We start from the raw sequence: 23469 nt of genomic DNA, 5'->3' as shown, positions 1-23469 counted from the left end.
CGCTTGCAGGGCGTCAGGTACTCTAGTGTCGGTTAGTATGGTTACGAGTATCCCAGGTTACCTTATAATTCATGGCCTTAAGGTAACGGTATTTTACCTGCAATTTACACTGTATGCTGGAAACCCACTCTCAGAGTCACACTGTTTTAGACCTTACTAGTTGTATCTTTCATTTGATACTGTCTGGGGTTTGTATCCTCTGTTTTAGACCTTACTAGCTGTATCTTTCATTTGATACTGTTTGGGGTCTGTATCCTCTATTTTAGACCTTACTAGCTGTATTTTTCAATTGATACTGTCTGGGGTCTGTATCCTTTGTTTTAGACCTTGCTAGCTGTACCTTTCATTTGGTACCGTCTGGGGTCTGTGTCTCCCTTTGTTAGACTGAGCCAGGCATGTCGCTTGTTCGATACTCTCCTGGAGTCTATGATTCCTTTGCCTTAGTCAACAGTCTTCACTGCTGAGGCCTATGTCATTTTCCCTGAATTCTCTTGCTTTCTTAATAATCAAATTCTGTATTTTGATAATGATAGCGATAAAGGGAAAACTACTTTTTACCACATAACTCCGACCAGTCTTGGTAGAAGACTGCTTTTATTAAAGAAAATATAGGATTTTCTGGGAAAGACACTAATGTAATGAATACTCTAAAACTACCACTTTTATTAAAGTTATTTGGATAAAATGACACTAAATACTTATGAACTCACCAGCATTTGTAAAAATGCTGATACTCGCTTTTCAAATAACTTGTATTCTCAGGTCAGCTTTAGACAGGTACATTCCAGGAGCTTCTATTGAAGACGGTCTTGTGCCAAGCTGCTCTTATATTATTACTTGTATCACTTAAATGTATTGTAATGTAAACCATATAAAATTATTACTACTAATGCAATGGATGTTGTACTTTGATTACTATAATGCATGTGTTGTGATACTTGACATGACGTCATCCACCCCAGAACGTTTCCGCCGTTCCGGTTTTAGGGTGTGACACATTGGTATCAGAGCATTGTTTATAGTGAGCTAAGTATATCAATTCATAAAAGATATACAGCCTATAAATACAATGGGATAAAACACTCTGACCAAGAATTATACTTTAAAAATATAACCATATTTTACCAAAGTATAAGAACATCCAGAACCTAAACACTCGAACAAAAGTATCACAAGAAACAACAAGAATACAAGTCTTCGGATGTTGAGCATTACCGTCAAACCTGGGCAGTTATGTAATCGTAAGCTGGAATAAATATAACCTGATCAACTACATTTATTCGAGATGCGATGAACATGGGCTTGGGAGTGATAGTAGTGTGCAACAGGTCTGAAACTTACCAACTAGGAATGCTAGAGCCAAACATAAAGTCAAAATACTATAGGAGTATTTTGGAACACTAAAAGACTCACATTAATTCCAGAACCATATTCAGAAGATAAGAAAACAAACAAGAAATTAAAATACCATAGGGGTATTTTAGGAACCATAAAAAACCTTGTGTGAAGAACTAAAAAGATCCTTATTTATATACCTACGACTACAGAAGGTATACCCCCAAGGTTATATATAATAAGGATCCTATAGGATAAGAATGTGTGGTTTCGCCCTACTTCCTTTTCCTTGTTTGAATGTGGATATAGGGTAGTATCACATATTCGAAGGCTTATCGGATCTAAGCTATATATGATTTGTATACCCTGTGTAATCGTAGCAGGACTCGATATGGATCGGCCAGTGAAATGTTAATAATCTCTTAGGATTCTTTAGACATTTCCATTCTCGCACGAACCCTGTAGAAAACCTTATCCACTTCAGTGCTTGACAGAAGAGTTGATGCAGACCCATAAGAAGTTCATTGAGAAGATTTCTAGTTCGGAAATAAATGAACTGGGTCGAGACTATTGAATTCACCAAGTGCCTATATCTTTTTAGGGACATCGGTGAGAAATTTGCCTAAACTTCCGAGATTCCCAGTCACCCTTTATGAGGTGATGACACCCATTGTCGGAATTCGGAAGCAAGGCGGAGTAGAGATTCAATATGTCCATACGAGGAGAGAACCCTAGGTAACTACCCGAAGGAAACCAACGTCGATTCCAGTCAAAGCTACGAGGTAGACAGAGGGAGCCAGTACATGGAACCCGGGAAGTGTCTTTTCCTCGTGTTTGTCACGCTAATATAACCATAAAATAATACAATTTAGTGAGTTGGGCATTATCATGTGCCCTCTCCAGTCGACGGATGTCGGAAGTGTGAACTTGTACTTCCACGTTGACTTCAAGAATCCGGTTAGCTTGAACCCCGGATTGATAGGACTAGTTGGCTAGCTTGCCCACCATGACTGGGAGTGCTCGATCGGCTGAACCTCCGCCGCTGACATCGTAGAAGTCTCGAAACATGTCATAGGGAGGACGCACTCCTTGCTGTTGACTCCAATGGTGGAGGTGACTTCCCCAAACGGGAGTGGGTCCCTGAAAGTTCTTCCTAACTATGGGAGGTTGAGCGACTGGTGGGTTGATCACCTCTAGTTCTGAGTCTATCCCAGAGTCATCCTCTTCATCCAACTCGATAGGTCCTTCATCCTCTTCGGGGTCCTCCTCTACCCATCCACCATTTCCCTGATTCGGGTACTAGGGATCCCCTGGTGGATAGAATCCAACAATTTGACTATACGAGAATAGGGTTATAAGAATTGAACAAAATTTGAAACATGTAAAACTAAACATGCCGATTAAACTATTGCATGTACCAAATACTCCTATAGTATTTTTAAATTTGTATGTTTGATACTAGTGTTTATTTTGGTAAGTTTTGACTTGTTGCTCACTACGATCATTCCTCGACATACGTTAGTCAAATCTTAGATAAATATAGTTTATCAGGCTATATTCGTCCTAAATCCGATTACATATTTCAAGGCCTAATCGTAGTGTCCAATTTGTCTTAATACTTCTTGTATAGTTCTTACCATGAAAATATATTGTTGTATGCATGTATTTGTACTTTTATGACCCAAAATAATCTAAATTAAATGAAACGAGGTTTTAGGTGTAAAAACGTTTTGTCGGAGAGTTTTAGTCCCTTATGCATTTATAGTTTGTATATCTTATGTGGTTCGATATACTTAGTTCACTATAAACAATGCTCTGATACCAATCTGTCACACCCCCAAACCAGAACGGCGGAATCGTCCGAGGGCGGATGACTTCATGTAGTATCGAAACAGTTGAATACATAGTAAAGAAAGTAACACAACCATCATATATATAATTTGAAAGTTTACATTGTAAAAAGTACTTGTTTCAAAAGAAATTACAATATGATGTCAAAATGAAATTAAACTAACGATGCAGCGTCCCTTCTTCAAAAGCAGTAGTTTACCTGTATTACTGAATCCCTGAGAAATACAAGTAGTTTTGAAAGAGTAGGTCAGCATTTAAGATGGTGAGTTCATAAGTATTTAGTGATAATGTTTGTATGAAATAGAATGAAAATGGTTTGTACGTGTTTAAATGTTCCTAGAAAATCCCATATTTTCTACTATAGTAGATGGTAGTTCAATTGTTCCAAAACTGTAACGCAATAGTGCTTTTCATGCCTAAAATAGTAAGTTTATGTATAAATCGCTAAGGCAATTGAAAAACCTGTAAATCAATGTGTTTTTAATACTCCATGTGAGTCTTATAACCATACTATTTGACCAGGATGCCTATAACAATGTTCTTCAGGTGTTGGAAAGTTATAACGTTTGTCACCCCAGGCCTGCTGGCCTAGCTGTAGCTAACAGCTTAGGTGCGAGATTGTCAATCATGTATAGATCTATACACAAGAATCACGCTCCCCCTACAAGGGATTATGGTATATAATACAGGACTTAAAATGCATACTCGAAAGTACGTGAAATGTCTCACAAAACTTAGTATAAAACAGGTTTACGTATGAAAATGTCCATTTGTTCTTGTGTATGAAAATCTCTCTTTGATATAGTGTATCTAGTATGTAAATGTTCATGATTTTCTCATAAACTATACCTATTATAGTTTTTCAAAGTGTGTATTTCGTTCGTATAGTAAATCCTAGTGTAATGCTCACCTGTTATGTAAAATATAACATTTAAAGTGACATAAATGATCACATATATTTAAAGTATAAATAAAGTGTTTGATTCGTATATATATATATATATATATATATATATATATATATATATATATATATATATATATATATATATAAACATGTTTTATTTCCAAAAGACAAGATATTTTCATGAATATATATTGCATACGAAAGTTCCTATGTAGTGGTTATGAATCACATATGATTCACTTGATAAAAAGAGTATATAGTGAAACTTTATGTTACACACGATAATAACCATGTGTTTACTTGTATTTTCCCCCCTTAAAAGTGTATAAAAAGCATCGATAAAACATTTGAAGGTGTAGTTTATAAACTCAATTGATTGAAGTGGTTGATTTGAAGTAGTCGAGAGAAGAATCGAGCAGAACTTCGACTAGAGAGAGTTGAAATCTCGGGATTCTCGGGGATCTTGGGAGTGTAGAACTTCCTTCGGGACTCAAGTATGAAAAACCGGGGCTTCAGGAAGGCTTATCGAGGTAATCACGCAGAGTAACAACATTTAGAAGGGAAGAAATGAGCACCAAACCCGGCACCCTTAAGCTTCTATTTATAGGGGCTGATTTGGGGTCTCACGTTGTGAGTTTTGGATCCTCACGTCGTGAAGCTTAGTCAGCATGATCCTCTTTGACGATTTGACCTGGCTGACACTTTGGAACCCATCAGTCACGAGCTCACGTCGTGAGTCTGGTCCCCTCACGTCGTGAGGCTGAGTCAGCATCGGATTTTGTGTCTCGAATTTGTAAAATCCGTAACTTTTGCGTACGAGCTTCGATTTCAACGTTCTTTATATGCACGTGTAGGTGTGAAAAGGATCTACAACTCTCGTTTAGACTTCGTCGGCTAATTTTGACTTTATTTTTATTATATTATTTCTAACGGGCCGGGACACGAAAAGTCTGTTAAAAATCCATAACTTCTTCATCCGATGTCCGTTTTCATCAGACTTTTCACCGTCGCGCTACTATTGTTGAGACCTTCAATTCTCATTTAGGTTGTTTCGGCCAAAAGTCTCTCGATCTCTATTTCGAGTTTTTAGATGTCTACTGCTTTATCCGGATATTGGAAAAATGATAACTTCCTCATACGAAGTCAGATTTGGACGTTCTTTTTACGTACTTTTACGGTTTAATGATATCTACAACTTTCATTTAGATACTTACGGGTAAAAACTATTGTATTGAAACTTCGCGTTTTTCATTTTATCGGTGTTGTCGGTTTTGTCAGAAATCTTAGAATTGTCATAACTTCTTCGTTATAACTCGGATTTTAGTGTTCTTAGTTAGGGATGAGCATATGGACCGGGGAACCGGCCGGAACCGGTACCGGAACCGGAACCGACACCGGAACCGGAACCCGATGGAACCGGTCGGGCCGGGACCGGGACATTATTTTTGTGGATTTTTGGAACCGGGAACCGGTAGGAACCGGAACCGATTTAACTGGAACCGGTAGAACCGGCAAAAACCGGTAGAACCGGCAAAAACCGGAACCGTATGCTGCTATTTTTCAAGGAGCGGTTCCAACATTTGAAGACACGACAAGAACCGGTAGGAACCGGGAACCGGTAGAACCGCCGGGCCGGTTCGGTTCTTGATTTTGGCCGAAGCCGGTTCCCCGGTCCGGTTCGGTTCGGGCCGGTTCCAGCCGGTTCGGTCCTTTTGCTCATCCCTATTCTTAGTATTTCTGTAAACCTTGACACAATAGCTAACATAGTAGGTAACCCAATAGAGACTTTTGTACATTTTATTTTCTAAGTTAATTTCATTATTGCAAAAGTGGTTACAATACTTGACATTTTAGGTCAGTACATAGAGTCGAAATATCGGGTTGTCACAATATTTCTTAGTTCGCTTAAACTAATGCTCTGATACCAACTGTGACATCCCCTAATTTCTCAGCCAGAAAAGGCCGATTTAATTGATGTTTTTTAAAATAAAATCAAAGAAATCTTTTTAAAAGATGTTGCGGAATTTGTTCCCAAAACAAAACATGATAAAAGTTTATCAAAACCTTCTCTAAGAAATGTATAGTTTCATTTCATATCAAAACTTCGGGATGTCATGTTCCGATACAGATCAAAAGCATAAACAAGACATTATAAGCCTTTCAAAAGTTATTTACAACTATTGGCCTATAATCCAAAAAACCCTCATCGTCCTCCGACTATGCTCGGGGTCCACTACCTGTAACATAAAAAGCTGAGTGGGTCAGGCTTGGGAGCCTGGTGAGCATATAGGGTTTTCAACCCACAATAATAATAAACTTGCTAAGTTCATCAATCAACAATAAGCCTGATTACCCGCTCCCGTTATCCTCACTTTACGTCCCTAAACACTTATCACAAAGGACCTAGCTTAAAGAATATCATCAGGATGGACACTACTGCTAAGGGGTTTCCTCAGCCATACATGTCCTAAAGGCAACCATGAGGGGGATGGAGTACAACGAATGAACTCTCTTAGTTCATTAACACCTACAGGTTGCGGGCCTGCTAATGTTTCCCACTGGACTGTCTAGAAAGTCCGTGGTCGTCATCCAAACTCCGCTAGATGACTGGATCTCAAAACACATCGAGGCCTCTCATCACTTTTATTTTATCACACATCACTATCTACCCATGTTTTACCCAACATATTTGTAGATAAAAATACATATACAGTTTAAAACTTGTATTTTTGGAACCGGGAACCGGTAGGAACCGGAACCGATTTAACCGGAACCGGTAGAACCGGCAAAAACCGGTAGAACCTCCAAAAACTGGAACCGTATGATGCTATTTTTCAAGGAGCGGTTCCAACATTTGAAGACACGACAAGAACCGGTAGGAACCGGGAACCGGTAGAACCGCTAGGCCGGTTCGGTTCTTGATTTTGGCCGAAGCCAGTTCCCCGGTCCGGTTCGGTTCGGGCCGGTTCCAGCCGGTTCGGTCCTTTTGCTCATCCCTATTCTTAGTATTTCTGTAAACCTTGACACAATAGCTAACATAGTAGGTAACCCAATAGAGACTTTTGTACATTTTATTTTCTAAGTTAATTTCATTATTTCAAAAGTGGTTACAATACCTGACTTTTTAGGTCAGTACATAGAGTCGAAATATCGGGTTGTCACAATATTTCTTAGTTCGCTTAAACTAATGCTCTGATACCAACTGTGACATCCCCTAATTTCTCAGCCAGAAAAGGCCGATTTAATTGATGTTTTTTAAAATAAAATCAAAGAAATCTTTTTAAAAGATGTTGCGGAATTTGTTCCCAAAACAAAACATGATAAAAGTTTATCAAAACCTTCTCTAAGAAATGTATAGTTTCATTTCATATCAAAACTTCGGGATGTCATGTTCCGATACAGATCAAAAGCATAAACAAGACATTATAAGCCTTTCAAAAGTTATTTACAACTACTGGCCTATAATCCAAAAATCCCTCATCGTCCTCCGACTATGCTCGGGGTCCACTACCTGTAACATAAAAAGCTGAGTGGGTCAGGCTTGGGAGCCTGGTGAGCATATAGGGTTTTCAACCCACAATAATAATAAACTTACTAAGTTCATCAATCAACAATAAGCCTGATTACCCGCTCCCGTTATCCTCACTTTACGTCCCTAAACACTTATCACAAAGGACCTAGCTTAAAGAATATCATCAGGATGGACACTACTGCTAAGGGGTTTCCTCAGCCATACATGTCCTAAAGGCAACCATGAGGGGGATGGAGTACAGCGAATGAACTCTCTTAGTTCATTAACACCTACAGGTTGCGGGCCTGCTAATGTTTCCCACTGGACTGTCTAGAAAGTCCGTGGTCGTCATCCAAACTCCGCTAGATGACTGGATCTCAAAACACATCGAGGCCTCTCATCACTTTTATTTTATCACACATCACTATCTACCCATGTTTTACCCAACATATTTGTAGATAAAAATACATATACAGTTTAAAACTTGTATTTTTGGAACCGGGAACCGGTAGGAACCGGAACCGATTTAACCGGAACCGATTTAACCGGAACCGGTAAAACCGGCAAAAACCGGTAGAACCTCCAAAAACTGGAACCGTATGATGCTATTTTTCAAGGAGCGGTTCCAACATTTGAAGACACGACAAGAACCGGTAGGAACCGGGAACCGGTAGAACCGGAACCGGTAGAACCGCTGGGCCGGTTCGGTTCTTAATTTTGGCCGAAGCCAGTTCCCCGGTCCGGTTCGGTTCGGGCCGGTTCCAGCCGGTTCGGTCCTTTTGCTCATCCCTATTCTTAGTATTTCTGTAAACCTTGACACAATAGCTAACATAGTAGGTAACCCAATAGAGACTTTTGTACATTTTATTTTCTAAGTTAATTTCATTATTTCAAAAGTGGTTACAATACTTGACTTTTTAGGTCAGTACATAGAGTCGAAATATCGGGTTGTCACAATATTTCTTAGTTCGCTTAAACTAATGCTCTAATACCAACTGTGACATCCCCTAATTTCTCAGCCAGAAAAGGCCGATTTAATTGATGTTTTTTAAAATAAAATCAAAGAAATCTTTTTAAAAGATGTTGCGGAATTTGTTCCCAAAACAAAACATGATAAAAGTTTATCAAAACCTTCTCTAAGAAATGTATAGTTTCATTTCATATCAAAACTTCGGGATGTCATGTTCCGATACAGATCAAAAGCATAAACAAGACATTATAAGCCTTTCAAAAGTTATTTACAACTATTGGCCTATAATCCAAAAATCCCTCATCGTCCTCCGACTATGCTCGGGGTCCACTACCTGTAATATAAAAAGCTGAGTGGGTCAGGCTTGGGAGCCTGGTGAGCATATAGGGTTTTCAACCCACAATAATAATAAACTTACTAAGTTCATCAATCAACAATAAGCCTGATTACCCGCTCCCGTTATCCTCACTTTACGTCCCTAAACACTTATCACAAAGGACCTAGCTTAAAGAATATCATCAGGATGGACACTACTGCTAAGGGGTTTCCTCAGCCATACATGTCCTAAAGGCAACCATGAGGGGGATGGAGTACAACGAATGAACTCTCTTAGTTCATTAACACCTACAGGTTGCGGGCCTGCTAATGTTTCCCACTGGACTGTCTAGAAAGTCCGTGGTCGTCATCCAAACTCCGCTAGATGACTAGATCTCAAAACACATCGAGGCCTCTCATCACTTTTATTTTATCACACATCACTATCTACCCATGTTTTACCCAACATATTTGTAGATAAAAATACATATACAGTTTAAAACTTGTATAAAACGTCAATTCAACAGTCACCTCAGTTGAACAATTAATATAATTACATGTAGCACGTATTTCATATAAAATACTTCATATCTAGGTGTAACATGAAGGTGACTATACACTCACATGATTTGATGATAATCGGGCTGCAATTCGTTTCCTAAAACGATAGTTTCTAATAAAACTGGGAGTTTTATTGAGAAACCGGGCTCTACAAAGGTCGGGCTTCGAAACCGAACAAATAAATTTTCCGGGCTTCTCGGGCACTTCGTAGAGTATTCCGGGGCTTATAATTGATACCGAGGCTTTTTGAGATGTTAAAATGAAGAAAATATGAGGAAATGGGTGAAAGATGGCAAAATCTCAAAAGTATCCGAGAAGGCTCGCAAGACCCTTCTATTTATAGGAGGTCCGAAGTCGGCTCTGGTGGTGGGGTCCGTAGGCGAAGGTGCGCAGGTGGCAGCATATGCGAAGCCCTCGGTGGCAGCTGCTGATTGGACCGCGGTCTAGCAATCTATGTGCGAGGCTCGGAGGCTAGGCGGTGCGAGGCTCGGTCCAGCTGCGAGCTTCGGATTAGGCCTCCCTTCGGTCGAATCAGAATCCGACACGTGGCTTCGCATGACTCACCATTTCGGACATGTGGCACATGTGAGGCGAGGGTGACGTGGCAACTCATGACTATGCGAATTTTTCTCGATTTTCGCGCCAAAACTTCTAAAATCCATAACTTTCGCATACAAACTCCGTTTTTGACGTTCTTTATATGCACGTGTAGGTAAAATTACACTCTACAACTTTCGTTTAGACTTCGTCGGTTAATTTTGACTATAATTTTTATATTATTATTTTTAACAGATCGGGAGAGGAAATCCGTTAAAAATTCATAACTTCTTCATCCGACGTCCGTTTTCGTCAGACTTTTTACCGTTGTGCTACTAATGACGAGACCTTCAACTCTCGTTTAGGTAATGTCGGTTAAAAATCGATCGATCTAAAATTCGAGTTTTTAGCTGTCTACTGCTAAGCTGAAACTTCGAAAAATCATAACTTTCTCATACGAAGTCAGATTTGGGCGTTCTTTTTATCGAACTTCTCGGTTTAACGAATACTACGACTTTCATTTAGATCACTAAGGCTAAAAACTAGTTTATCAAAAACTCACTTTTTACAACATTTGGCACCGTGCCGGTTTATCGTGAAACTTCGACATGTCATAACTTCTTCGTTATAACTCGGATTTTGGTATTCTTTATATCCCCGAAATCCTTGTTTCGATCACTACAACTTTATGTAAAGATATCGGGCTTATCTCACACTTTAATTTTGATGCTTATTTTTATTCTTAATTAATTAAACCCTAATAATTAAGCATAAAACACATAATTCACATAATATTCACATAATTCCTTTTTATTTCTTCAAAATAAGTTACAAAGATTAACCTAGACTATCACCTCAATATAAATGTCTAGGCTAGAAACACGAATGTTACAATATATATATATATATATATATATATATATATATATATTAAAAAAACAACAATCAAAATAATATTGTCAAATCTATTTTTTTTAGTCTAGATATAGCTTAAATGTTGTACTTTATTAATATTTGTAGTTTTGATTTTGAAAAATGATGTTTGGATTAATAATTCTCAAGTTCTCATATATATATATATATATATATATATATATATATATATATATATATATATATATATATATATATATATATATATATATATATGAGAGTGTAATTAGGCCATGGAAACAATCTCTTTCAATTAGTGATATAAAAATATATATATATATATATATATATATATATATATATATATATATATATATATATATATATATATATATATATATATATATATATATATATATATATATATATATATATATGAGAGTGTAATTAGGCCATGGAAACAATCTCTTTCAATTAGTGATATAAAAAATGTAAACGTATAGGATAAACTTATGGAACTTGATATTTATGTGTTAGTGCAATCACATGCTATATGCTATGAGGGTCAATAATACTATTAAAGCTTCCCTTTAAATTTAAGATGATAAAGTGGTCTACAGTGGGTGGTTGTCGTTTACCCCATTAGCAGCTACCTGAGTGCACTTCCACTTTACAATATCAAATTATACCACTTTTTTGGTTGTTGACTCATCTAATTCGCATATTGCTTTTGTATATCACTCCTCACTTGCTTTATGGTTATTGTTCAGCTCATTCAAAGCCGTTTTTGGTTCTTCTTAATTTATTTCTATCGTTTCAATTAAGAAAAACACTGCCAACGCATTTATTGGATGTAAAAATGGTATAGAAAAAGAAAAAGGAAGAATAAACTTTTAGACCGAACGAGACATAAAACTTTTAGGACAAGAAAAGTTTAAAAGAGTTGTATTATTAACTTCTTACAATTACAAATCGACACCAACATGTTGAAACCGTTTAACATAGCTAGTTATCGAGATCCAAACAAATTATAATTCTTAATTTTTACATGTGCACCTAACTTTAAAATTAATAAAACATGTATAATAAAATATTTAAGATACGAACCATGCAAATAAAGGATGTAAAACTAAAGCAGAAAATATAATTGGGGGAGTGGAGCCAATTTTAACTAAAAGGAGAATGAACCATTTAACTATCACCTACACCTGACACGTACCAATTTTCCCCCTTAACGTGTGTCACCCTCTTTTGACGTTGGAACCCATTGTCAACATCCCCATGATCTCCATAAATACTCCCATCTTCGTTCTTTTGTTCATTCTCTTCTCTTTCCTCTAATTTCTCTCTAACATAAAAAAAAAAAAAAAAAAAAATATGACTAAAGAACATCATGCCACTCATCCACCCAAAAACCAGTCTTTAGGGATCTCGTCGTCTTCGTCTCATGTCCATCTGAAGGTAAAAAACAATTCCTTGTTGTACGTGGGATCGATGCTGATTGTTTGTTCGATTTTGCAGTTCATTGACATCTCTTATAGAGTGAAGATTGAAAATAATGGTGGAAACAGCTTGATTAGGAGCATATTTGGCGGAAGTGAAACCTCGACTAGTGACGATTGCAGTAGGATCCAAGAACGGAGCATCTTGGAGGGGATCAGCGGAATGGTACACCCTGGTGAACTCCTGGCCGTCTTGGGCCCGTCGGGGAGCGGGAAGTCCACCCTCCTGAACGCGCTTGGGGGGAGGCTACCTAGACACCAGTTCACCGGAACAATACTTGCCAACGGTCGTAAATTGTCCAAAACAGTACTCCGACGAACTGGGTTTGTCACCCAGGACGACGTACTCTACCCCCACCTCACTGTCCGGGAAACTTTAATCTTCTGCGCCCTTCTCCGTCTTCCGCAGAGCCTCACCCGGGGGGAGAAAACGGAGGTGGCGGATTCCGTGATCGCAGAGTTGGGTTTGTCGAAATGTGAGAATACCATCATAGGTAATATGTTTATCCGTGGGGTCTCCGGCGGGGAACGTAAGCGCGTAAGTATCGCACATGAGATGTTGGTAAATCCGAGCTTATTGATACTGGACGAACCGACGTCAGGTCTGGACTCGACGGCGGCACACAGACTGGTGTCCACCCTGGCTGGGTTGGCACACCAGAAGGGAAAGACGGTTGTTACGTCGGTGCACCAACCGTCGAGCAGGGTGTTCCAGATGTTCGACACGGTGCTGGTTTTGTCGGAAGGAAGGTGCATTTACTTTGGGAAAGCATCGGAGGCCATGAGTTACTTTGAGTCGGTTGATTTCCGACCATCTTTTCCGATGAATCCAGCTGATTTTCTGCTTGATCTTGCAAACGGTAATTAATTTCATACTCCACTTATAATAATTTATAATAATTGTGTAGTGAGAACCTTAAACACTCCATTGCCATCGGGTCTCATGAAATTAATCGACCCAACTCAACAGCCATGCAAATAAAGTTAAAACTTATACATCAACGTTGTAAATATTGGTTTTAATTTTTGTTTTAAATAAATAAAAAAACAAGAAAATGCATACCCATCATCCATAGGCCATAGCCATCAGTGCCTAGGATATTAGCTATCAAGTTGCGATAGAGGGTAGGGACGTTGAAGCCCCACAAGTAATGAAAAAGATCTCATGGTACATGCATATGGATACTATCTATTTCATATAGAAAGATTAAAAGATCCTGCTTCTTCAACTTCTTTTCTTAAAAAATTTTAAATCATTATTACACCATACAAGTCAAAATAGTAAGTTGCACAACAGAAGAAAGAAGAAGAAAGAATTAAACTATAGAAGAAAGAAGAGACATAATTAAACTATAGTGAAGTGGGGCGGTGGTGGGTGTATTTAACTACTATATATGTCAGTCAATATCTAGTAAAAGTAGATCAAAAATCACATATCATCTTAAATATTATTAAGTTACGAGCTCGTTGGGTATCTGATCGATTATAATATGCAATAATGTTAACTTTATTTTATAAATTTTTATTGTATTTTATTTAGTGACATTTTAGACATTTTAAACTTAATATTTTATTAAATTACCCGTTATGTCAAGTTTAGTTCGTGGAACGAAACGTTTTTTCATATATTTATTTGTTTTTTCTGTTAGAATGTGTTCAAACTTCAAAGTAATAAACAAACAAAATTGAAGTCACCTCACCAGTTAGGTTGGACGGTGTCACATAATTTTTACCAGTTATAAACTGATATGGTGTGTTTTGCCGGTGGTGTATACCTTATCGGAACCATTTTTTCACCGCCACCGGTGGAAATGGAAAATGGGAGGCAAAATGATTCTCTCTCTTACTCTCTACACCGGACCTTATCATTTTACATTCAATGGCAAAAATGACAATTAGGCTATAATTTTACATTCAATGGCAAAAATGACAATTACGCTGGTGGGTGTGATTCAGCAAAGAGATTGGCAAAGCTGACATGGCATCGGCGAACACCACGTCCTGCCCATGGCAAACAAAACGCAAACAAAACTCGGCAATATAACTCTATATAAACCCATTAGAAAGATACATTTTTGAATTGAAAGTTACAATATTGGTCCTTGAAAATATTTTTTTTTGCTATACCTTTTACCCCAAACTTAAAATAAAAATACTATATTTACCCTTTAGCTTTATAAAAATTAACATTTAGATTTATTTCATTTGATTTAATGTTTAATATATTTTATTAATTTAAATAATTCCCTTCTATTTAAGTTAATTATTATTATATCCCAAAAGTATAAGTTAGATATTATAATACTCTTCAGTTTTTAAAATAACATGTTTAAATTAATTATTTTTAATATATATAATTTACAAAAAAAAAAATTTACAAGTGTGGCAACCCACGCCTTCTAAATAGCGAATCAAGCAGTGTGACAAATATGATGTAACGCTGACAAATACTGTCATAAGTGTGACAACACACCCACTATCACTAAGATGGAGGGTAGTGGAGCTTAGTCTAGAATGTGGTGCTATCGGCACAAAACCTTTTAGCTCTATTGAATAACTATTTAAGAATGGTAACTAATAGCTAGCTAGTAGAAAGATTAACTTGTTTTAGGAGTGAGTACAAATTTGACGAGTTATAGCGACAAGTTTATCACTATATATATATATATATATATATATATATATATATATATATATATATATATATATATATAAAAGTTGTGTGATTTCATATACGTATCTTACTAAAAAAACTATTAGTATATAATTAAATAATCTACTTAATGATATTTTCTAAAATATTATAGAACTTAACAACATAAACAAAAAAAATCATGAATTTATAAGCAGAATCTACACAAATACATAGGGTTTTTTTAAAGAACATGGATTTTGTCTTGTCATGCTAAAGACATTCACAATATATTGAACTCTATAGAGTTTAATTGACTGTCACACTACCATCATTCTATATATATTATATAACATTCTATCATTTTTTCCAACAATACATCGAACTCTACATATTTAAATATCTACTAAAGACTTTTTTTATTTTTCCTATTAAAGGGTTTAAAGGCTATTGAAATCCATATTTATTAAAAAAAGTGGCATCTTATATCGATAGAGTTTCATCAATTGGATGACAATTATGTTTGTGATTTCATTCAACTCTCTCATTCTATCCCTCATGGATGCTCTAAGTTGAGAAAAAAAATTGACACAATTTTTATCATGGATGCTTTAAGTCAAGCAAAAATATGGACACAATTTAAAAATGTTATCAATATTTAATAGTTGATATATAAGAGATTGAATTGTACACAGTAAGTTTTTATTATATATATATATATATATATATATATATATATATATATATATATATATATATATATATATATATATATATATATATATATATATATATATATATATATATATATATATATGCGCGCAAAGTGTCATTACAATAGAAATCAATAAGTTTGATATTAAAACTTCTATAAAGAAACCTAATTACTATATAATTAGTATTTTACCCGCCACACATTGTGACAAAAGTAATGCATTTAAGTAGTAGAAAGTAAATTGTTACATGTTGACCAGAAATTAGGAAGATTTAAGTTGACAAACAACAATAGTTAGGGCCAAAGCCATAGCCATGCTAAGCAAAGATAATCAAAACCATATCAAAATAAACAAGTTAGATTTTTTAAATTATATGTGACATGCATATAAAAATAAATAAGTAAGAATTTTTAAATTAATGAACGGAAATTCAAATAATTAAAAACGTATTATATGTGTCCCAACTTAGACGTAGGAAACGTGCATAAAAATATGCACGAAAAGATAAAATAGTTACGGTGAAACAATTTACATCGAAACGTTGACCACCTCTAATTTATATCGACACATACGAAAAGTTACAAAATCAGAGGGTTGTAAGTGTCGGAAAATCAGATTTTATATATATATATATATATATATATATATATATATATATATATATATATATATATATATATATATATATATATATATATATATATATAAAATAAAAGGGGTGAAATTGACATTTTCTAATGTTTGAATAGGGTTGAAAATATCATTCTATAAAGTATAAGGATGATAGTAATAGATGCCAAAAGTTATAAAAATAAAAAATAAAAAAGGTGGAAGGGAATGAAAAGAAAAATTAAGGCTGCCGACGTTATTCTTTAGAAGATATATAATGAATTGGTTGGTACTTGGAAGGGTGTTGATTGGTGGCATGCAGGTGGCAATAGTGAAAACCGTAGATGTGTCGATGTATGACGTTGTTTGGTTCTCTGTTTCTAACAAAGCGGCTCGAAAGTGGAAATCCGTTTAACCGAGTCTATTTATACTCATTTTACCCGATACATTTTCTTTTGTTTGTTCCCATTTCCCCATGATTTCAAGATTTCTATTCACTTCACTTGCCAACAAATTTTAAGATAACAAACTACAAAATCAATTACTCGGGTTATTTTTGTTTTACTCTTTAAAATTAAAAGAGATCCCGTCCAATTTGTCGAAAAATATGTTTTTTGTGTTTAACATAAGTATTAAAAAGGTATGATATTCTTTGAGATTTTTTAAATAAAACTAATAAGATTTATTGGGTCAATTTAGCAACTTGTTACCCGTAATTTATTAACTACATTTTTATACATTAAACATTAAATAAAAATACCTAAATTGATTGAAATTGTTCAATATTTTAATATGAAATGTTTAATTCGGGGACACGCGACAAGGGGCGTATTTGACACGGAGCTTTTGGAAGCGTTTGGGAGCTTCTAACTTTTAGATTTTGATAAAACGCTCTAGTTTAAACAAAAAGCTTCGTTTGGCGATATGAGAGTTTAGATTTTAGTTTTAACAAAACGCCCCGATTCTAAAAGCTACTTCATGTAACGTTTAACAAAACGCTCCCGAGCTTTTGAAATCAATTTCCATAATTACCCTTAAAAATATATTTATATATTTATTTATTTTTAATCAATTGTCCGTTTATGTAATTTTATATATTTCAAAAGCTTCCAGCTACTTTTGTCAAACATTCATATAACAAATAAAATCTACATCTTCCCGCTACCCGTTACCAGCTACCCGTTACCAGCTAACCGCTTCCAACTAACAACTATTTTTGCCAAACACACCCAAGATTTCTTGATTTTGCAGCAATAAATGGGTCAATGAGACACCAACTTGGTATAAATAATGCCTTCCTATCAATTAAAAGGAGCTATTAATTTATGTTGATATATAAATTATATAGTTTAGATAATAGTTAATTATAACAGTATCCGGAAAAGGAAAATAAGAAAGAAGTAAGTTTTTTTAAAAAGAAACTATATTTCGTTACACATAACAACTATTATAATTTGAAGTTGATCCAAATTTTTGTGCTAGACAAGAATAGTGTACTACGACTAAAAGGAATCAAAATGTGCTGTTGATTCATTCGTGATGATAAGAAACTAATTGTAATTTAGAAAAAAAAAAGTATTTTATTTGATATTTAAAACAAGAGGTTGGCAATTTACATGTCCAATTTCTTTATATTTTCAACTCTTATAAAAATAGAAATAAAATACTCCATCCGTCCCAAAATTATAATTCATCTTTTTTTTTTGCTTTGTCCCAAAATAATAGTCCACTTCTAAAAATAAATAACATTTTTACCATAATACCCCCTCATTATTACTTAACCAACTAAGCATTTAATGGAACATTAAATGCAAAATAAAGACAAAACTGTCATTTTATTATATAATGTTAGTAGTAATTAATGTTTTTCTTAATCTATGTGTTTTTTGTCTGTGGACAATAATATTGGGATGGAGGGAGTATACTCATATTTTTTTCTTCTACCATCTTTCTATACATTTAAAAATATGACATTTGTCATAATTAATAAAATTAATAAAATTTTGTTATACTTGTAATCATCTAAAAATAATAGGAAGAATGGACGATGAGTAAAAAGAATAAGTAGAAGAATATTTAATTTTTCTATAAAAATATTACATGTTTTCACTTTGAGTAAAACCATAATCAAAATTTATTTTTTAGTCGGTTAATATATTTAAAATTCTGTTACTAAATAATATTATGGAGACATAGGTAGAAATAGGAGTAGTTTAGGAGTAGAGTAGATTTGTTGTTCCAAAAAAATTAATAATAATAAAAAAAAATATTATGGTATTTATTAGAATTAACAATTTTTAGAATATATGTAAGATCAAATTATATACTATTATACTTTCAGAAAGTAAATGCGGATCATTTGGCATGTTTCCATTTTTTGTAAAAGGTATCTTTCTTTAAAAGGAACGAGCAATACTGTTTTATCCCCAAAATGCCAGTAGGGAATAACTCCTTTTATAACTTTTTAATTTAATTTAATTTGATAAATATTATATGTCGCTTTTTTATTTTTGTATAAATTGCTCTAAATGAAGTAATAGAGGAAGATGACAGCACTGCATACTTAACATAACTTGATGATTCTTTATTTTATTAGTGCATTTGGTATTTCTATTTCATAGGTTTCGAGTCTTTGATCTGCATTATAGATGTGATTCATATGTTATGGTTGAAACACACATTCTATATATACAGGAGTAAGAAGTCTCGATTGTATTGAACAAACATGTTAGTATGCGTTTAGTAAAAGACCATTGGTTTAAACTTTATCTTTGATAGTTTAAATTCAGGTAATATCAATATGAAAAAGACTTCTTGACAACCTTTTACGGCTCCTGCATTATAAGCGAGAAGGCTCGTCTTTTTGCAATCTCTCAATTTAAACTACAGAATTTAAATAGTAAACCTCCAGGAAACGATTACAAAAATTAAATCTCGACTATTGGCATTACTCTTCCCTAATTATGAGAAAAAAAAATAATGCATCACATATTTTTTACGATATAAATTTTTTGATAATTAGTGTTACCGTTTACAAGTGAAAAAAACAAAATTGTGTACTTTGATTTTATTGAATAATACATTTCCTTGAATCTCTACCAATCAAATGTTTGATTCCCACTTTAAGGAAATTAAAGCTTCTTTGTGACCATGATCATTGGTGTTGTGGATTTATTATCATTTTATTGTACAAGATGGGTGATAATCACCCAACCTCATATGGTCATATCATTGTAGAGGCAAATAGAGCTTCAAGATAATATATTATCATATAAAGAGGTTGTAATATATATATATATATATATATATATATATATATATATATATTGTAGAGGCAAATAGAGCTTCAAGATATATATTATCATATAAAGAGGTTGTAATATATATATATATATATATATATATATATATATATATATATATATATATATATATATATATATATATATATATACAACCTCACTTAAGCTTACATGCTAAACCTCTTAACTATGTCGTTTTAACTTAGTAAATATATCTGCTTAGGTTTTCACTTGGTAATTATATCATCCCTATATTATTTCTTTCTTTCATTATCATTTAACCATCACTATTTTATTTACTCAATTATTGTTTATTACTTTATCCCAGTGGACACAACTGTTTTCTACCTTCACAAAGGTCGAAGATAATCAATATATTTTTACTTCCCTACAAAAATTAATGCTTTATTTCAGAATCTACAACTTCAAGTCTTAATCTTGACTTCCCAATTGCAATCTTCATCTCATAAAACAACGTATTTTCATGGGATTTAATACCTAAGGTTAAGTGAGATTGTAATTTATTTTCATTTTTCATATATATATATATATATATATATATATATATATATATATATATATATATATATATATATATATATATATATATATATATATATATATATATATATTACAACCTCACTTAAGCTTACATGTTAAACCTCTTAACTATGTCGTTTTAACTTAGTAAATATATCTGCTTAGGTTTTCACTTGGTAATTATATCATCCCTATATTATTTCTTTCTTTCATTATCATTTAACCATCACTATTTTATTTACTCAATTATTGTTTATTACTTTATCCCAGTGGACACAACTGTTTTCTACCTTCACAAAGGTCGAAGATAATCAATATATTCTTACTTCCCTACAAAAATTAATGCTTTATTTCAGAATCTACAACTTCAAGTCTTAATCTTGACTTCCCAATTGCAATCTTCATCTCATAAAACAACGTACTTTCATGGGATTTAATACCTAAGGTTAAGTGAGATTGTAATTTATTTTCATTTTTCATATATATATATACACACACACACACACACACACACCCCAAAGGGCTTCTACCCTAGAAGTATCAGGTGGTGTCCCCCCTTTTTGAGGTTGAGAGTTTAACTCCCATCATGGACATATGTGAAATTACGCGTTCGCTTAAAGATACAAAAACTTAGGTATCCAAAGTCACCATAATACGTCGTTTTGTTGATATATATATATATATATATATATATATATATATATATATATATATATAGTGTTCTCAAACTTCAACCTATAACTTGATTACTTTCAAGATTTTCGATATTTCACTATTATCTTCCTTTTATATCATATATTTTTGCTGAACACCTACTAAGCTATATATATTACATTTGAAAATGAAAATTATGTAAGAGGAATATAATTGTAAAATTTATAAAAATTTTGGAATTAAATTAAGTCAGATCTTAAATTATAAGAACATTGGACGATTAAAATGTATATATGATGAAAAACGTATGGCTTAAACGTTGCATTTATTAATAATTGTGTTTGGATTAATAATTCTCAAGTTCGCACAAATCTTTAGGTTCACAAAAGAACTTGCGTGTGTGTGTGTGTGTATATATATGTGTGTGTGTGTGAGTGGGTTCTAATAATAATAATAATAATAATATATCTGATAGTATAATTAGGCTATATATAAATATATATATATATATATATATATATATATGTGTGTGTGTGTGTGTGAGAGAGAGAGAGAGAGAGAGAGAGAGAGAGATAATAATTGTAACAATATATCTGAAGGTGTAATTAGGCATGGAAACAATCTCTTTTAAACAGTGATAACGTATAGGATAAATTTATGGAATTTGATATTTATGTGTTAGTGCAATCACATGCTATGAGGGTCGATAATACTATTAAAGTAAAACCCTTTAATTATAAAATGATAAAGTGGTCTTGAGTGTGTGGTTGTCGTTTTCCCTATTAGCAACTACCTGAGTGCACTCCCACTTTACGACATCATATTATACCACTTTTTTCTTTATTTTCATATGTGTGCGATCAGTCAAGGCATGTGTATGTGGCATTTATGGCATTTGGTTGTTGATTCATCTAATTCACATATTGCTTTTGTATATTACTCCTCACTTGCTTTATGGTTATTGTTCGACTCTTTCATATATATATATATATATATATATATATATATATATATATATATATATATATATATATATATAGTCCCTTAACTTTTGATTATGATCAAATGTTGTTTTTTACCATTAAATGCTATTTAGAAAGGCTAATAAATTCGTGATTTTTATTGTTTGTTTGTTCGTTAGTTTTTGCAAAGATGGCTTACCGTTGAGTCTATTAAATAAATTAAAATGCGTATAACGCTCTTTTAATTTTTGATAGGTGTATGGCAACACGATGGGGCAGAGCGGCCAAACATAAGACAAAGTTTGATTTCCGCATACAATGATCAGCTTGCATCGAAAGTGAAGGATGCATGCTTGTGTTTGGATACACAAACCTTAATGAATGAGCACACGTATTCCCCTATTGATAAGGAGTACTCCAATACAAAGTCTAAATGTGTGAAGGGTCTCAACACATGGTTTATACAATTCACCGTTCTCATCCAAAGAAGCCTCAAGGAAAGAAAGCATGAAACATTCAATCCACTTCGAGTATTCCAAGTGATCGCAACCTCGTTGTTAGCTGGTTTCATGTGGTGGCATTCAGATTTTCGGGACATCCAAGATCGACTCGGTCTTCTATTCTTTTTTTCAATCTTTTGGGGCGTCTTTCCGTCATTCAATGCAGTGTTTGCATTCCCACAAGACAGGGCCGTGTTCATGAAAGAAAGAGCATCTGGTATGTACACACTCTCATCCTATTTCATGGCCAAAATAGTCGGAGATGCACCTATGGAACTCATTTTGCCTACTATATTCATCTCTATCACCTACTGGATGTGCGGCCTAAAACCCGACTTTGTTGCATTTCTCGGCACCTTGTTAATCTTGCTAGCATATGTGCTTGTCTCTCAAGGACTTGGCTTTGCAGTTGGTGCAATCATAATGGACGCTAAACAAGGCTCAACCGTAGTAACTGTTACAATGTTGGCATTCGTTTTAACAGGAGGTTACTATGTGCATAAAGTACCCAGTTTCATGGCATGGATGAAATACATCTCTTCAACCTTTTACAGTTACAGGTTATTGATCCATGTTCAATATGGACAAGGACGGGAAATATGGTATATGTTGGGTTGTTTTCAGTATGGCAGTAAGCATGCAAGCTGCAGGTTTATTGAAGACGATATCCAAGGTCAAATTTCCACTTTTTCATGCGTGGGGATTTTGGTCATTATGTTCTTTGGTTATAGATTATTGGCTTACCTTGCGCTGTGGCGAATCAAGGCGTGACATGTCCTTTTCTTACAGTAACCATTGTTTTCTGATGGCCGATATGGCTTAACATTAGTACTTAAGTATAAACCACACCTGATGTTGTGGTTAACGCATTCAAGGAAGCATACTTGAATAAATGTAAAGAATCACATCTCCTTTTTACTTTCGTTCTTAGATGATTATAGAAAGAAATGATTATTTTTGGTATTACACTGGCTCCATAAGTCGTGGCATATTTTGAAAACATGCAACTTTAGTAGTATAATGTCAAAGATATTAGCTGCCAGAGAGAAATTTCTCAAACTTAAATATAGTACCTTATTTTTTTTAGTGTGAACTTGTCTAAACATTAACGTGTCCGGAAAAAGGCACCTTAAGGGCATCCACAATGCATTGAGCACTATAGAGTTCAATGGATTGTCATATCATTTTTTTA

General features: G+C 34.1%; 1 protein-coding gene across 1 annotated transcript; it reads left to right on the top strand.

The window, feature by feature from the left end:
- The first annotated feature begins 12164 nt into the window (after window positions 1–12164).
- On the top strand, window positions 12165–23240 carry LOC111913147 (ABC transporter G family member 25). Its single transcript, XM_023908877.3, has 3 exons — window positions 12165–12321; window positions 12382–13222; window positions 22033–23240. The coding sequence occupies exons 1-3, from the start codon at window positions 12238–12240 to the stop codon at window positions 23046–23048; spliced, it is 1941 nt and encodes a 646-aa protein (XP_023764645.1). The 5' UTR covers window positions 12165–12237; the 3' UTR covers window positions 23049–23240.
- Window positions 23241–23469: the final 229 nt, after the last annotated feature.

Source organism: Lactuca sativa, chromosome 7 (assembly GCF_002870075.4).
Source record: "Lactuca sativa cultivar Salinas chromosome 7, Lsat_Salinas_v11, whole genome shotgun sequence".
Taxonomy (NCBI): domain Eukaryota; kingdom Viridiplantae; phylum Streptophyta; class Magnoliopsida; order Asterales; family Asteraceae; genus Lactuca; species Lactuca sativa.
The sequence above is the reverse complement of the archived record's forward strand: the minus strand, read 5'-3'. Positions and strand labels throughout refer to the sequence as shown.

Bases quoted from the DNA above. Each gene is read 5' to 3' on its own strand.
- LOC111913147 (XM_023908877.3), top strand. From the start codon at position 12,238: ATGACTAAAGAACATCATGCCACTCATCCACCCAAAAACCAGTCTTTA. The intron at 12,322-12,381 runs GTAAAAAACAAT...TCGATTTTGCAG, and splicing joins CGTCTCATGTCCATCTGAAG to TTCATTGACATCTCTTATAG. The intron at 13,223-22,032 runs GTAATTAATTTC...AATTTTTGATAG, and splicing joins TCTGCTTGATCTTGCAAACG to GTGTATGGCAACACGATGGG.